Here is a 17,700-nt window from a genome sequence, read left to right as displayed (position 1 = left end):
TTTTTCTCAAGGCCGCAGAGTGAGTCAGAGCTAGGATTAGAATACTGGAGCTCCTGGCCCCCAATCCTCTGCTCAGGTCACTAGACTAGACAATGCTTCTTTCCTAAAGGATAATCTGCTGTTCATGCTGTCCCCATTCTTGACTTCAACTTCTAGACACTTCTCCCCAGGACCTTTTGACATCATCTGCTGCTTCTCATTTGATTTTAAGTTTCTTCCATTATAAACTGACCATATTAAATATTCACAACAAATAGCAATAGTTTTATCACACTAATTTATTTGTTCATTCTACCACGTGGAGTCAGACATCATTTTATAGCATTCATAGCAGCAGTTTATCCTAAAAAGCTTTTAGCTGGGAAGCTCAATAGGCAACTCTAAAACAAAGATCTTTTTCTAAAAGACAGTCAAATAGCGATTTAGAATATGGAAACAGAGCTAATGAGAACTCTACTGTATATTTTTTTGCTTATGTTTTTTAGTTAAACAGGAATTACCTATGAAAGGGAAAAGAGGACTACCTTTGGACAGAGCATATTAGATAGGCCAGGAATAGCTATATCGGGAGAACAGACAGACATGACCAAGTCAGACAGACGCTCTTCTATTTTGTGCAATATTGTAATGACCTTCAACTTCCCTAGTAAGAACTTTCTTAGTTGTGTACAGTTAAAGTGCCACATATAAGCTCTGTACAGCTGTTATCCTGCCTTACATTTTTGGGAGCTGTCCTACTGTCTTCTGATCTGTGCCCAACGCTTGTTCCAGGAGCAGTGGTCATGTCACTCAAAACACCAATGATCCCTATCTAGAACAAACTCAGAAAGCTGAAATTTTACATTTTAATTCTTCATAGATGTCTGATCATTGCCGGAAAAGGAGGTTTCCTCTGAAAAGTTCTCAGATGGTTTGAAGTTCTCATATGTGTGTTTTTTAGAACGGAATTTTAAAAGATAGTAAGTCTTTGAATGCAAGTAAATCGATATATCCGGCAGTGAGACAAAGGAAAACAGCTCAGTAACCTTTTTCTTGAAGATTGGTGATCTGAAAGTATATAGAATACAGATCTGAAGTCCCTGTGGGTTAAATGAAAGCTCAGAGTTAATCAGAGTAATGAAATGAAATGAAGTCTTAGAGTAAAATTCACTGTCTTTTTTATGTGGCTTGAAGAATAATTGCAATGATGATAATACCTATTTCTTACATAGCACTTTTCATCGGTAGATCTTAAAGAACTTCACAATCTTCAGTGTATTTATCCTCTCAACATCCCTTTAAGGTAGGGAAGTGCTATTACCCTTATTTTGGGTGAGATGTCACGATATTATAGGGACAGTCCTGATATTCAGGGCTTTTTCTTATATTGGCGCCTATTACCCACCACCCCCATCCTGATTTTTCACACTTTCTATCTGGTCACCCTACCCTTACTTTACAGGTCGGGAAGAGAGACTAAGTGATTTGCCCATAGTCAAATAAGAAGTCTATGGTAGAGGAGAGAACCTGGATCTCACAAGTCCTAGACTAGTCCCCTAACCACTATAATTATTAACCATAACATTAATGTCTTGAAATATAGGGTGGTATTACAAGAATGCTGTATGTATTTATCAGTATTGCCCTCTACTGGATGGAATGTCAGGCCTGCTTAAGTATGTGTTATACAAGACCCTATACTATAGGTAAAAAAGAGTCTCCTAGCAATACTACAATATGGGATGGCACCAAATAAGACAGTCTGCATCAGTCATTAGTTAAAACTGGAGGTAGACAAGACTTGAAAATTTTAAGCCATTGCAAAAACATATCACATCTTCGGGATGCATCCCTCTGGGCTATGTCAACTCATTCACTTTACTTTCAATCATTTTTACTTAGGTGCAGTGTACATTTAAAATTTTGCTGGTATAGCAGTATTGGAAACCCCTCCTAGTAAAGACATAGCTTATCCAGCAAAAAAGGGCTTTTGCCAATATAGCTTATACTACAGTACTCCCCTGAGCAAAATAAGCTATACTGGCAAAAGCACTTTTATGTTGGCACACTAAAGGTTTTTTGCTGATATAGAAATGTTGTAAAAACCCCACATTTCTTGCTAACATTGTTATACCAGCAAAAATGTCTAGTGTAGACCTGGCCTTAGATTGTAAGATCTTCAGTGCAAGGAAGGAAAGCCTCAGTGTTATGTGTTTGTACAATGTCTATCACAATGGGACCCTGGTTCAGGATTGGCTTCCCTAGCCACTTCTGTAATACAAATGATAATAATAATAATAATAATTAATAATTAATATCTGCCATACAGTCAATATTTGCTTTCAGGGAAACTGCTCTCACAGAGAGCAGAACCAGGGGTTAGACCGGGGTGGCCAACCTGAGCCCGAGAGGGAGCTAGAATTTACCAATGTACATTGCCAAAGAGCCACAGTAATATGTCAGTAGCCCCTTCCCCACCTCAGCTCCTAGCACCTCCAACCCACCGGCAGCCCTGCCAATCATCACCTTCCCCTCCCTCCCTTTACCTCCCAATCAGCTGTTTCCTGGCACGCAAGAGGCTCTGGTGAAGAGGGGGAGGAGTGAGGGCACAGCAGGCTCAGGGGAGAGGGAAGAGGTGGAGTGGGGGCAGGGCCTATGGCAGAGCCAGGGGTTGAGCAGTGAGCACCCCCTGGCACGTTGGAAAGTTGGCACCTGTAGCTCCAGCTGCGGAGTCGGTGCCTATACAAGGAGCCACATATTAACTTCTGAAGAGCCGCATGTGGCTCCAGAGTCAGAGGTTGGCCACCCCCGGGCTAGACAGTTGATTGCATGATTTAAAAATGAACTCAACTCCAGTGGAGAGGGGTGTGATGTTTTATTTTTAATTATTCTGAAACAAATATATTTTTTCATGCTTAGAATCTAAACATCTGAGGGAAATTTTAATGAATAGTTTCTGCACTGTTGTGTGCTTTTCAAGAGTCAGATGGCTGCGGGGGAGGGATGGCAGAACTTCCAAGCTCTGGCCACAAAGTAAGCCTAGCCCATGGGAGTCATCAGAATGAGAAACAGCTCACTCTAGATTGTGCAGATGGTCAAGTTGCGATCATGTCCCTTGAGCTAGACTCCCTCTCACTGGGGCTTAAATACATACGGGCTGTCATAAGCTCCTTCTTGACTGAGGGAAAAAATGTGGTGGCTTCTCCTAAACACCATCTCACTTGTGGCACCAAAAATGAGATTTAATTCATAGTAAATTGTGCATATCTGTGACAACTTCCTCTCCTTTCTTCCATGAAGAATGAAATAGTTAATAAAGACTTTTGTACTCTGGGAAATTTACTGGAATAAGTGTGTCCACATGAGGAATTATACCAATATAAATATAGTGATTTTAATTCACACACCATACATACCTTATGCTTAAAGGTGAGAGTCTGTCACAGATTCTGTGATTTTCTGGGACCAACGTGACTTCCGTACCTGAAGCAGCTGGTGTGGCTGGCCCCAAGAGCCACCAAAGCAACAGCGGTCCCAGGGGCCACCCTGGAGGCTGTCAGAGCAGCGGTCCCCAGGGGCCTCAGAGCAGCGGATGGCCAGGAGCAGTCAGCCTCCACTGCCGGAGCATGGGCAGCCACTGACCCCCACGACCCCCAGAGCATCAGTACCCCAGGAGCAGCTAAGATTTAATCAGGGACATTTATAGTAAAAGTCATAGACAGGCCAGGGGCCATGAATTTTTGTTTATTGCCCAAGACCTGTCCATGACTTTTACTAAAAATACCCATGAGTAAATCTTAGCCTTACTTATACTGTTATAACTTCCTATGAAGACAAACCCGCACCCTTGGCTGACATTTCCACAGCTAATGAAGTTTTTCCTAATATTCACTCTCACAATCCCTTTTTGTATGGTCTGGTACAGAGAGAAGCCACTACATATGGACAAGTCTTTTCAGTGATGATCTTACACGTCCTATGGAATAAAATAGCACATTAGCTAGTAATACCAGAAGAGTTTTATCAATAATATTTGTCAACTCTCTGCCATTTTTCAACAAAGATTCTGAATTTCTGTATGAAGCAACATGGTTTTCCAACAATTTACTAAGATACTGGATTATGGAGGGAAAGGAGATGCATTTTTTTCAATGTCTTATTCATCTGTATTGAAACAGCTATATACTGTACCTGGGTGGCATTGAAAATGCAGAACAAAATGCTGAAGACCATATTTGTTTCCTCTTGATTTATTAGCATCATATAGCCCAGGACCCAGGTGATTCCAAGCATTACAGCTACAGATAAAGTGCCAAATATCTTCGTTGTGAATGATTTCTTTTTATTGCTAGAAGAGGGGAAAAAAGTAACATTCTCAAGTGTTAAAAAATGTACGGCTAAAACAACGCATTGTCTTGGTTTATTCAACCATTTTATTTAGTATCCTGCATTTAAGGATTATTCAGTGGCAATCTAGGCCACTGTTCTGTCCAGAACAGAGAGAATTCAACTGAGCAGATCAAAAGGGATATCTCCCTACACTGCTCTGAAGCACTAATAAGAATAGCATCAGAACAATTACTGATGGAGGTACTTTGCCTTACTAGATACAGAGAGAGAAAAAGCTGCCAATGCAGCAGAAAGCAGGAAGGAATAATGAAATAACATATAAAAAATTAACTATTATTGTTGAAAACTATTAGAAATGGGACTAAAGTAGAAGAATTCTTATTTTGATTCAAATTTCCACAAAGTTCTACCTATTATAGAGATAGGCCCTTCAATTATGTTTGGATTCAGCTCTGAGGATATTTCATTATCAGGGTGTTTTGGGTTCTGATTCATCTCTAAAAACTATAGAGGAGGGAATTAAAACAATGATGTAAACATTTGTTGAAGGCAACATTTTTCCAGGTTAAATAAAAGTAACAGTTCTCTTTCAAACTGACATAAATGCATATTCTCCTCTAGTAACTGTGAATCTGACTTTCCAATATAACATCATTTGACATGAGAATAACAGTGACATCCAAATTCAGCATTATCTATTACAGTCAACATATTGAAATCTGGCTATGTAAAATCAGACATTTTTAGACTTCTAAATAAGTGGCCTGATTTTTGACTCCTGGAGTGATAAGCACCCATAATTCCCAATGGGCTGTGACAGTGGCTTTGATTCTTTTCCCACTTATAATGATGTAAATCAGGAATTAATCCATTGAGGTCAGTGAAGTAACACTCATATAAAACTAGTTTAAAGGATGATCCAAAACCCACTGAAGTCAATGAAATGGCTCCCTTTGGATCAGGCCCAGTGCACTTTGAGGAGAATTGGGCCCAAAACATGTTAAAGTGCCTAACTTTTGCAACACAAGTTTAGGGTGACCAGATAGCAAGTGTGAAAAATCAGGACAGGGGTGAGGGGTAATAGGAGCCTATATAAGAAAAAGACCCAAAATCGGAACTGTCCCTATAAAATCGGGACATCTGGTCACCCTACCCAAGTTTGAACATTTCAGCCTCATTAACATTGAAGGAAAAGGGCTGTAAAAGAGGAAAGTCATGCCCAAAATCATCAGTGAACATTTTTTAAAAGGGGAAGAACAATTATGAAAGACAGCAGGTAACACTTGAGACCAAGAATCAGATTTTCCAAGGGCAAAGTCTACTGCTGCCAAAAGAGAGACAGGGCCAAATTCTTCTCTCAGCTTGTACCAGTGTAACACAGAGCAGAATTTGGCCCACTATGTTAAGTCAATGAGATAGTGAGGACTATTGCACTCTGTGATATTCTAGTTTCTTTGAAAATATCCTTTTTTTAAATGAAAGAGCCTTCTGTCAAACGTTTGAGTCCATGTCATATGAGAGAAAACATATTAATATTCTAAATGCTCTGAGTTCTCTTCCACCCTCTCACCTTGTCAGATTTGTGTTCTCCTTCCACATAACAACGACAGTGATCTTGACAAAGATGATAATGTTAAACAGAAGGATGACTGCCACTACCAAAAGGAATGCCCCTATCATGGGCTTTTTTATGCTCACTTCCCCTTTGTCATCCAGGACTGCAAGCCAGCAACTTAAACATAAAGAGAGACCATTTCAGCAGATTTGGCAGACATATTAGGAATGCATAACCATAACATAATACACCACCTTTCACCCTGAAGGATCCCAGAGGACTTTATAGACATCACTCACCCACTAGTGAAATGCAGCCATATCTAGAATGGGGCACTGTAGATATTCAGCACTAATAAAGCTATTTTTAATTTTTTTTCTCCCCAGGAGATGTGAAGAATATGTTAGCAAACTGAAACTGCACAGGAGAATTTGGGGGAGATAGAATGTAATTATCCAAATAGGAATCTGACCAGGACATGGGAGTTTATTTTATTATTAATATTATTATTTATTATTCTGTCTGATTAGAATAGAGCCTAGAACCCTCAATCAAGGATCAGAGAGCCCCATTGTACTTTGGATTGTACATACATGTAGTATAAAGACAGTCCCTGCCCCAGAAAGTTTACAATCTATGTTCATTGCAAGATGAAAGGGGCAGCAGTTGAAACAGATAAGTGGGGTCAAGGAAGGGAGGAGGAGGTTACAATGTAACTCTCCTGTTTTTGTTTAACAATCTCAAATAAGAATATTAATACTCCCTAAATCTTGAGAAAAGCGCCATGGGATATTTAATGACCAGATGAAAAGGGTTTTGTTTTTACATCTCGCTTGAAAGCATCTACCTCTGATTACATCCTTACGGTCCACTAGAACCAACCACAGACCGTGCCCTGCCCAGCATATTTTATAAGACAGCCTGTTATGGTGTGGCTGCAGTCATAGAGAAAGCAAATACCAAATAATATAGGGTAATCATGGACATTAGTGATGTAGGCCAACATTTTAAAACGTACATGCCTAAATTTAAGCACTTAAATCCCTATTTAGGCACCTAAATAAGTGGCCTGAATTTCAAAGGGCCTGAGAGCTGCACAGTTGCCACTGAAGTCAATGAGGAGTTGTGCATGAGCATTCAAGGCAAATTTTGGCCAGTGCCTTAATCAGCATTTGTGAACAAAGGACCAAAGCACAGGTCCTTACTTAGGCAAAACTCCAGCTGAGTTTAACAAAGTTTTGCTTAGGTAAGGACTAAGAGGTTCAGGACTGGATTCATTAATTAGTTACAGTTACTACCGTAGTAAATCCAGGGTAGCATTAATACTACTGCGCATTAAAGATACAATAAAACAAGTGGTGTAATCATTCATTTACTTACAACTCTTCCTGTCGGTAGTTTAATTGCTTGCCCTGTCTGTAGGTAGCTCCAAGTGTTATAGCAACCACTACAGCAGGCACTCCTAATAGACATAAAGAGAGAGAGAGAGAGATATCAGTAGCGTATTGTTTAATTACCTAGGTCTAAATCACCCCCTTTTGCAGAAATACCCAAATAAGGGGGAAACTTACCTGCTAAAACCCTCAAGTCTTGTTAAGGCCCATTTTCTATCTGTCCTGCACTCAGTTAAGGGGCAATAGTGGCTTTGAGGAAAAGGCAGGATTTGGGATTGAGTAGGGAAGTTATCTATGGGAAGCTCAGAGCCAAACCTTACTGAGTTTACCTGTGGAGCATTAGTTCCTGAGCATGCCTTCTAGAGGCTCCCCACATCCTGGCAGCAAAGCAAACTCCTCTGCTGTGCTGCAGTTGGCTCTCTTACAGCAACTGTGCAATCTTAGCCCCTTTTCACTGTCCAGAACTATTTAGTAGATACCAGAAGAAAGCTGTATCCCACATCAGCTGCATACTCACTGAGGCAGACAACTAAGATATTCATGCACACTTTATTAGAATACTGTACTGAATGAAGCTGAGTCCGAGAGACTTCTTTCTTATTAAGTGGGTACCCGCTGCCTCCCTCGGTTCTCCCAGTAGTTCCCCTTAATCTTGCAGCATTGCTGCTTATTGCTATGCTCTGAAGATGTGCTAAATGTTTATTACGAAGTAGTACATAATAAATAAAACAAGCCAATTTTTGCTTTTGGATGGATGAATGGCTCCTCTTGAAATCAATGGGAATCTCACATACTCTTCCAAGGGCAGAATTTGCCTCCAAGTATGCAATCATTTATCAGAAACAATTTTGTTTCAGGTGATAAAATATTTTTGAAGCCCTTAACTATTGCCAAAATTCTTATTGCATGCAGCAGACGGGAGTTGCTCTGACAATGAACATGCCATGTATATCCTATAATTCTACTGATCTCCATGTTAATGCAGTGATAGCAGACTGAGCTGCTAAACTGCAGGTGAATCAGTAAAAGGACATAAAAAGTAACTGTAGGCTACCTGTTAAACCACATAACTGACCCAAAGAAACTGACTGTATTTCATTTTCTGTCTATTGGATTAGTATGTTTAAAGCTTACACTTAATGCACTACTTATATTTTGAAAAGCCCTCTGCATATGAGATTCTAATTCTTACCCCATCCAATTATGGACATGATTAAAGTGAAGTGTCCAGGAATGGGCCTCAGGGTTTTAAGCAGCAATAAGTACAAATGTGCAGAATTGAGCGCTGTCCACATAAATGTTGCCAACAAGAAATAGTGCAGCAAGACAGCCACAGCCGTACACGAGGCATTTTCAGGAGGATCTACCCGATCTGAGTCCAGTAAAGTGTTGTTGGTGGAAACAGCAACGTTATTCTTGGCATTTGGATTGTCAATTCCAGAGATGAAGATGATGTTGAAAATCAGCATTGATGTGCAGAGATTCACCAACATCCAGGTAACTGAGAATTTTCGTGTTTTCCTATTGGTTGGTAAGCACCATACATATTTGAGAAAAAAGTAGCAAAGCAAGAAAAGAAATTATGATACATTTCCCCCTTTCCTGCATCTCTTAACATGTTAGAAGTCAGCTGGGGGTGTGCAACGTTTTTTTAATACAAACCTTGGATTGACTGAGATTTACAAAGCCAAAAAAAGGCAATGAACATTTGGCAAAGAGTTCTACATGACTTTTATTTTCACATCTATCTATCAAATTCACCTTGACTTCAGAGAGAACTGAGGGCACTCAATACCTTGCAGGACTGGGCCCTTAGAACAATATTTGGGACACATTTCCTTACTTTTCTGCTGTTTTCCAGGCTGGTTAGTCTCAGTGTAAGAGGGAGAAAACAGTGTAACAGAAATATTTCTAAACACTCTTAGAGGTCCAAGGAGCTGGGCACATCAACATATTTTACAAATGCATGTGAAAAACTCTCTCCTTCCTAGCATGGGTATAACTCCATTGACTTTAGTGGAATTACACCTGAACTACACCAGTGTAATGAAGATCAGAACAACTCCCAGAAACAGACTTTGTCATTAACGTAAGATAGCTGCCATTATGTGAGTTGGAGTTTGGCTATTGCCTGAGAAAAGATCACATGATATTAACTAATACATTGATGTCTCAGGGGAGTTTTACAGAAGCCGTTGCACATTTAGAGCAAAATACATCATTCCATCATGTATCAAAACACATTGGGTCAAAACCTGAGATCTTTACTTAGTCTTTAATCAGGCAAAAGTTCTAGGGAAGTCAATGAGAGTTTTGCATTGAGTAAGGACTTCAGAATTTGGCCCCTATGGACTTGAGTGTTAAGACTAAAGTTTTGAAAATATTATCTCCTGAATGCAGTGATACCTTAAAACCAGAAGCTTCTAGCATTGTCTCTCAGTCTTTTTAATCCCGTAGAACAATCTTTCCTAATACAAATTTCTATCCTGCATCAGTCTCTGTATCTATCATACTATTGTCTATACAATGAAATGTTATTTGTTACTTTTGATTGTCTTAAAAATAATTAAGTAAAATTAGTCAAAACTACATAGAATCCAAATGGACTCCTACTGACAGAGCCTGCTTCTGTGGAGCCCTTTGAAGGATTGGCACCTTAGGGTAAATTTTTGTTAGTCAAAGCGGGTTGGTAGTACTCAGTATCTCATAGGAAGGGCTCAGTACCTCACAGATTGGGCTGTGAGATACTCTTCAGAACTCTGTGGTGCGACTTCTCTTTGAATCTAAAGTATTTTCAAATATAAATTGTCATAATGACTTTTTGTAATTAATTTTACTGCATTGTTATCCTCAGATTTTAAAAAAGGAAACCACAGCAGAGAAAGGTTACGTGATTTGATGAAGGTCACACAGCAAGAGAGTGGCACAGAAAGGACAACCCAAGCCTCCTGACTTCCAGTCCTTTGCTGTAACCGCTAGACAATAGTGGTCCTTAGTCAGGGGCGGCTCTAGGCATTTTGCTGCCCCAAGCACAGCAGGCAGGTTGCCTTCGGCGGCTTGCCTGCGGAGGGTCTGCTGGTCCCGCGGCTTCGGTGGACCTCCCTCCTGCAGGAGGTCCACTGAAGCCACGGGACCAGCGGACCCTCTGCAGGCAAGCCGCCGAAGGCAGCCTGCCTGCTGCCCTCGTGGCAACCGGCAGAGCGCCCCCAGTGGCTTGCGGCCCCAGGCATGCACTTGGCATGCTGGGGCCTGGAGCCGCCCCTGTCCTTAGAGTTACAACATATTTAACATATTGTTGATACTGTGCAATAGTAAGGTATTAAGAGTATCTATCTATTTTATAAAGTGACTTTTTTTCAGGCCATATTCAGAGTGGCATAATGTTAAATAAGCATAAAAATATTTTTGCAGATAATGACTATTTTATGTCTTTTCTCTTACCTGGTGAGAATTTGAAATAGAATGGTAATAACCAGACCAGCAATGGAGAATCCACTACCAATGTCTGAGACAATCTCTAGAGGTTTTGCGTATTTGTAATTGATCTTGAAGCTCTAGAAAATAATTTTTATTGATTATAAATAAGTTATTCAGCTAGTTGGGTGTGCATATTGTGGGGGAGATAATTTTCTCTCTAAAATGTATGTGGATGATTGGACATGGGAATAATAGTGGTTTTCTAATGTTATGGCTACTACTAGCTACTGCCAAAATTTGCAGGTCACACAAAATTAGTCAAAACCGGAGAAGTTTTTCCAGAACTTCAGAGGGACCTAACAATACTAAGTGAATGTATAACGCAATGGCAGATGAAATTCATTGTTAAGAAATGTAATATATCTTGAATTACTTATTTGAGTAATTTGAATTACTCATATACAATTCTGGATTCTAAATTAATTGTGACCTGTAGGGGGAAAAATCTGGGCAAGATTATGGACAGCAAATCAAAACCTGTCCTCTGTATGGTTACAGTAAAAGCAGCAAACAAAATGTTAGCATATATAATGTCTGGTTCAGACAGGCCTGCCGACAGCAGTTCTGGGCCCCGGGGCAGAACAGTCAATGGGTCCCCACGCATACACAAGCTGCACCCGTGTGGACACGGTCTGCCTGACATTTGGGTGGTGCTATGCCTGTGCTGACTGGTGCCCAGCAAGCTGCTGGCTGCACTGCTGGGTGTGCTCTTCTGGTACAGCCAGGACTTCCACATGCCCACCTGGTAGGGGTGCCAACAATCTAATCGTGCAAATCCAAACACCTTTGCCCGCCCCTGTCCTGCCCCTTCCCTGAGACCACGCCCCATCCCACCCCTTCTGTGAGGCCCTGCCCCCTGCTCACTCCATCCCCCCTCCTTCCATCACTCGCTGTTGCCCATCCTCACTTTCACAAAGCTGGGGCAGAGGGCTGGGGTGCAGGAGAGGGTGTGGGATGCAGGCTCTCGGAGGGAGTTTGGGTGTGGGAGGAGGTGTCGGGTGTGAGATCTGAGAGGGAGTTTGGGTGAGGGAGAGGGGACAGGCTCTGGGAAGGAGTTTGGGTCCGAGAGGGAGTGCAGGGAGTGGGCTCTGGGAGGGAGTTTGGGTGAGGGAGAGGGGACAGGCTCTGGAAAGGAGTTTGAGTGTGGGGAGTGCTGGGGTGGGCTTTGAGAGGGAGTTTGGGTGCCGGGGGGGGTGCATGCTGTCTGCTCAAGGCTGGGGCAATGGGTTGGGGTGAAGGAAAGGATCAGGGGGTACCAGCTCACCCCTCTGGCAGTGGCTCCTAGGCGGGGGGCCAAGAGGGCTTCCGCACACCACTGCCTGCAGGCACCACCCCTCCAGCAATGGGAGCTGTGGAGCTGGTACTCAGAGCAAGAGCATCACACAGAGGCCCCCTCCCCAGGGGCTGCAGAGACATGCTGGCTGCTTCCAGGAGCAGCCATGGCATGGAGCAAGGGTGGGCAGGAAGCCTGCCTTAGTCCTGCTGCGCTGCCGGGGGCCCCTGGGTCCTTTTAAATCACCTGGACCCCTGGGCAATTGCCCCTTTCCCTCCTGCATCGGCAGGCCTGGGTACAGATAACATTGAAAATATTATAATGCCATTACATAATTCAAAGTTACACCCTGAAGGGCAAAACAGTTTTAATTTCTGGTCATCTTATCCCAGAAAGGATATAGTACATAAAGGCAATTGAGCGATGGGTGATGAAAAGTATTAGAGGCATGGAAAGACTTGCCTATGAAGAAAGATTAAAAAAATTCGGGGTAAAATCCTGGCCTTGTTTAAAGCTGATCGTAAAACTCCCATTATTGACTTCTATGAGGCTAGGATTTCACCCTGGAACTCTTTTGTTTAGAGAAGATATGACAGAGATATACAGAATAATGAATGACATAGAGAAGCCATTAATTCCTAATTACTCTCTAGTTATTAAAACAAAGGGACATTCCATGAAACTAAGAGGCAACAAATTTAAAATGAATAAAATATTTTTACCACAAAAAAATAAAGCTATTGAACTCATTAATACTAGATATAACCAAGGCTAAGAGCTTAGTAAACTTCCCCAAAGGGTTAGACATTTATATGGGTAATGAGAAAATTCAGTTATATAAGGTTGGATTTTTTTTTTATTTTTTATTTTTTAGAAGGGATATAAACCTTCATGCCTCAGGACATTATCCAGCCTCTAACTAAAAGTGTAAAAGCAGCAAAGAGTCTGGTGGCACCTTATAGACTAACTGACGTATTAGAGCAGAGGTCGGCAACCTTTCAGAAGTGGTGTGCCGGGTCTTCATTTATTCACTCTAATTTAAGGTTTCGCGTGCCAGTAATACATTTTAACATTTTAGACGGTCTCTTTCTATAAGTCTATAATATATAACTAAACTATTGTTGTATGTAAAGTAAATAAGGTTTCTAAAATGTTTAGGAAGCTTAATTTAAAATTAAATTAAAATGCAGAGTCCCCCGGACCGGTGGCCAGGACCCGGGCAGTGTGAGTGCCACTGACAATCAACTCATGTGCCGCCTTTGGCACGTGTGCCATATGTTGCCTACCCCTGTATTACAGCATGAGCTTGTGTGGGTGAATACACACGTCGGATGCATCCGACGAAGTGGGTATTCACCCATGAAAGCTCATGCCCCAATACGTCTGTTAGTCTATAAGGTGCCACAGGACTCTTTGCTGCTTTTACAGATCCAGACTAACATGGTTACCCCTCTGATACTTAACTAAAAGTGGTTAGGAAGAAATTTCCCTTATGGCAGGTTATTCTGTAATTGTCAACTAAAAATTTTCATGCACCTCCCTTTCATCTGGTATTGGCCACTGTCAGGAACAAGATACTGGACTAGGTGAAACACTAGTCTGATATGTCAATCCCTATGCTCTCTCAAGCGTCACTTCTCCCATGATACCTATAAGAAATTGGTCAACTAGTAATGTCTACATAAAGGAAAAATTGGGGACAGGTGATCTTTTAAAAATCTTGATTGTATGGTTTTCTTTGTCTCTCCCCCACTCTTCTGTTGCTCCTCTTAGATTATTAGTTCTTTGGGGGCAGGGACTGCATCGTCCTGTATGTTTGGAACAGGCATATACTTAGGTTCTGCTATTATAAAGCCACCAACAACAGAGAAGAAAAGACAAATGATTTGCTTTTAAAAAACAATGTCCTACCATTAATACAGCAAAACTAGTAGTGTGATTACACCTGCATCTCAATTCTGATTTGTTTCCTTCTTTTGTGCAGCCTTTTGTGTCCCAGTCATTTGCATTGTAATCCCAAAAGACACATGCATAATCATGCAGCAGAATTTCCGATTTATTGTACTGTGGATCGGGAATACAAGAAGAAAAACTGGTAACAAATACTTTGCAAAGATACACCAATGAAACTGTGTTTGGCAAAGACTGTTCTTTCTGAAGGGAGAGCTGACACATATACTGAAACACTTGCAGAGTTTCCCATCAATTTTGTGGGAGATCTTATGTTGAAGACAATTAGGCCTCATGAACTGACAATACACCTCAACTTTCCATTTGAGGGGTAAGAGGATAGTTCAGTCTCCATTTACATAGGGTGACCAGATGAGAGGAAGGAAATATCGGGACACATGAGGGAGGGAGGGTCCTGCCGGCGGAAAAGAAAAAAAAAGGCCGAGTGCTGCCAGCAGAGAGGGAAAAAAAAAAAACTGTGCTGCCGGCAGAGCAAAATATCGGGACAAATTGTGTCACGACCAAACATTGATCAGGACATGGGACAAACACCTAAATATCAGGACGTCCCAATTTTATCGGGACGTCTGGTCACCCTACATTTACATCATTGTTGAGACTGCCAACAAGCTGCCAATTTGCTGAAATTGTTTTGGTAATTATGATAGAAACACATGTCCAGTGGGAATTGGACAGAGGCCAGCTTGTTTCACATATGCCAAACAGCAATCATCAGATAATAGTAATACTCAAATGCTGCCAAAGTGAATTGAGTTTGCACTATAACCAAGAGGTAGAAACTTCTGCATTCCACTGGCAATCCTACTCCTCTCCTCCAAATATGACTGTTTAATACTTTTAATAAACAAAGCATGCAATTTTACATTTTCATAACATCTGTAGAAATTTGCAATTAAAACAGCCCTTTGCATTATTTGTGTATGATAGATGGACTTCAAATATATACAGAGGAATTGAAATGCTCACATGAAATAAAGTATTATGCAGCTGTATTGCAAAAAAACTGAAATTAAAGATAGGGCTTAATTCACTGTAATCAGTATGAGTGATACTTATTTTCCAATCCACCCAGTTTTATCATAATTCATAGTGAAACTTGATCCATCACATTAATGGGTTTGATCCTCCAAATCTTAGCCACATGATAAGAAAGGCTTGTAGGAAGAGGCCAAATGATACCTTCCAGAAAAAAATGCATGTGATGTTGCCAGACGAGGTGCCAGCTCACGCCAGCATCCCAGGCCTTACTGAATGCTTAAAATGCATAGCTGGATGCCAGGCCAATTCACTTGTGTTTTAGTATAAATCAAAGTGATTATTAAATCTATAGGAATGCATTTGGTGTTTAAACTTCATGAAAACTAATGGGATGCTGCATGCATTTTTTCACTGTTTTGTATTCTGTTATAATGTAATACCAAACATTTACATTGAAGAAGCCTTGTGTAATGCAAATAAAGAACTTTAACTGGAAATCACTAATTTCTGTGCATTTGTAGACAAGTGGTCATTGTGTATGATGACCAGAGATCAAAGACTCTAAATGCATTCCTCTCTCTCAGCCAGTCAAAGAAAGAGCCCATGTGGGTAAGGACCCTGTCAGCTTGTTTTCTGTGAGAAGAAGACATAAGTATGGACAGAAAGAAGAATTCTTCATCTCTGGACTATTTGGATTCTAACAGGGCAGAATAACTGAATGAGAAGACAAAGATCCCCAGAGTTACCCTGGGTAGCCCTGAGATACTTTAGGGAAACTGGCAGATTACTACATCTCTGCTAGTATTTGGAAGTATAAACCAGGTGTCTCAAACTCAAATGACCACAAGGGCCACATGAGGACTAGTACATTGGCCTGAGGGCCGCATCACTGACACTTCTCCACTGCTGCCCTCCGCCCCGCCCCCACTCCACCCCTTCCATGAGGCCCTGCCCCTGCCCCACCTCTTCTCACCCCTTCCCTGCACCATTCCAACCCCTTCTTCGAAATCCCCACCCCCAATCCCCCCCTCCCTGCACCCAGGGGGTCCAGGAGGGGTGTGGAGTGTGGCAGGGACTCAGGGCAGGGAGTTGGGGTGTGGGGTGCAGGAGGGATGAGGGGTCTGGCAGGGGGTCAGAGCAGAGGATCAGGGTGCAGGGGGGTGCAGCAGGGGGCTCAGGGCAGTGAGTTGGGGTGCAGGGTGCAGGAGGGGGGAGGCAGGGGGTCAGGGCAGGGGGCTGGGGTGCAGAAGGGGTGAAGGGTGCAGCAAGGGGCTCAGGACAGTGGGTTGAGGTGCAGGAGGGGTGTGGCAGGGGGTTGGGGTGCAGGGTGGGGCAAAGGGCTCAGGCCAGGGGGTTCGACTACAGGAGGGGCTCAGGGGGCGGGCTCTCGCCCGGCATGCACTGGCAGGGCAGGCTCCCTGCCTGCCTGCCTGCCCTGCTCCCGCACAGCTCCGCTCCGGGAAGCAGCTGGAACATGAATGAGCAAGGGCACAGGCGTGTGTGTTGCTCCTGCTTCAGGCACCACTCCCAGCATCTCCCATTGGCCAGGAACAGGGAACCACAGCCAATGGGAGCTGCTGGGGGCGGTGCCTGAAGCAACATCAACACACACCCCTTTGCCTCTCTTCCCCCATGTTCTTTCCACTTCCTGGAGCAGCGAGGGGGCAGGGCAGGCAGGCAGGGAGTCTGCCCTGCCCCTGGTGCACACGAGGCCAGAGCCGCTCTAGGTAAACGCTAGGGGAAGGTTGGAGGAGCTCGCGGGCCGCAGCAAATAACCTCATGCCACGTGTTTGAGATCCCTGGTATAAACTGTGACTCATCTATACGTATATTTTACCTGCTTTAACGTCTCAATAACTCTTATTTGTTTTTCCTAGCTAATAAGACTTTAGTTAGTTTACTATAGAATTGGCTACCAGTCTTGTCTTTGGTATGAGATCTAGGATGCAAATCGACCTGAGTGAGAGACTGGTCTCTGGGGACTGAGTGGAACCTGGTGTTTTGTGATTTTCGGTGTAAGCAACCATTTATCACATAGTCTAGCTTGCCTGGGTGGCAAGATAGATTGGAGTGTCTATAGGGACTTTTTGTGACTCCACTAGAAGACTATTGTAGTACTTTGGAAGTTCACATTTGGTACTGGGTTGGTGAAGTTTAAGTACAGAACACACCACCAATTTGGCATGTCTGCCCTGAGGTAGGCACTCATGGTCCTGAGCCACTCCAGATAGTGTGACAATGCAATCTGAAAATTCAGAAATCATGATCAAATAGGAAATTCACACAGACGACTGCATGCAAGAGGTAATAAACATATGGAACAAGTTTGGGGAGAAGACAATTGAGGCAAAACATGCAGCTATTTCAAGAGGCACCTGGAGTTATCTCTGAAGAAGGCAGAGTTTAAGGGCTGTGGTAAAAAAAAGCAAGTAGAATTCAGGTAACACCCAAAAGCAAATAGGCATGTTGGGCTACATTTGGTATGTTATCCTTTTCCTGTTCCCAGAATTTATTATATTCTTATTATATTTCCTGTAGGGAAATGACTAGTTTTGTCCCTCTCAAATTTCTGATTTAGGCTCTGGTCTATACTTACGGAGTTTTACCAGCAGAACTATGTCAGTTAAGGATGTGATTTTTTTGCTAACATAGTGATGCCAGTAAAAGCTGAGTGTAGATGCAGTTATGCTAGTATACACAGCTTATCAATGTGCCCCTGTTCA

At 42.3% G+C, this 17,700-nt stretch overlaps 1 protein-coding gene across 1 annotated transcript in view; it reads right to left on the bottom strand.

The window, feature by feature from the left end:
- Positions 1 to 538: 538 nt before the first annotated feature.
- ADGRG7 (adhesion G protein-coupled receptor G7) overlaps positions 539 to 17,700 on the bottom strand; it is a 28,311-nt gene continuing 11,149 nt past the window's right edge. The window contains exons 7-13 of the mRNA XM_050958707.1: positions 13,940 to 14,092; positions 10,720 to 10,832; positions 8,471 to 8,799; positions 7,265 to 7,346; positions 5,900 to 6,061; positions 4,171 to 4,327; positions 539 to 1,079 (exon numbers count right to left, since the gene is read on the bottom strand). Of these exons, the coding sequence (XP_050814664.1) occupies positions 846 to 1,079; positions 4,171 to 4,327; positions 5,900 to 6,061; positions 7,265 to 7,346; positions 8,471 to 8,799; positions 10,720 to 10,832; positions 13,940 to 14,092 (1,230 nt within the window). The 3' untranslated portion in view covers positions 539 to 845. The remainder of the gene's footprint in view (positions 1,080 to 4,170; positions 4,328 to 5,899; positions 6,062 to 7,264; positions 7,347 to 8,470; positions 8,800 to 10,719; positions 10,833 to 13,939; positions 14,093 to 17,700) is intronic.

The sequence above is a fragment of the Gopherus flavomarginatus genome, chromosome 1, assembly GCF_025201925.1.
Source record: "Gopherus flavomarginatus isolate rGopFla2 chromosome 1, rGopFla2.mat.asm, whole genome shotgun sequence".
Taxonomy (NCBI): Eukaryota; Metazoa; Chordata; order Testudines; family Testudinidae; genus Gopherus; species Gopherus flavomarginatus.
Note: the sequence above shows the minus strand (reverse complement) of the source record. Positions and strands in the feature narration are given on the sequence as shown.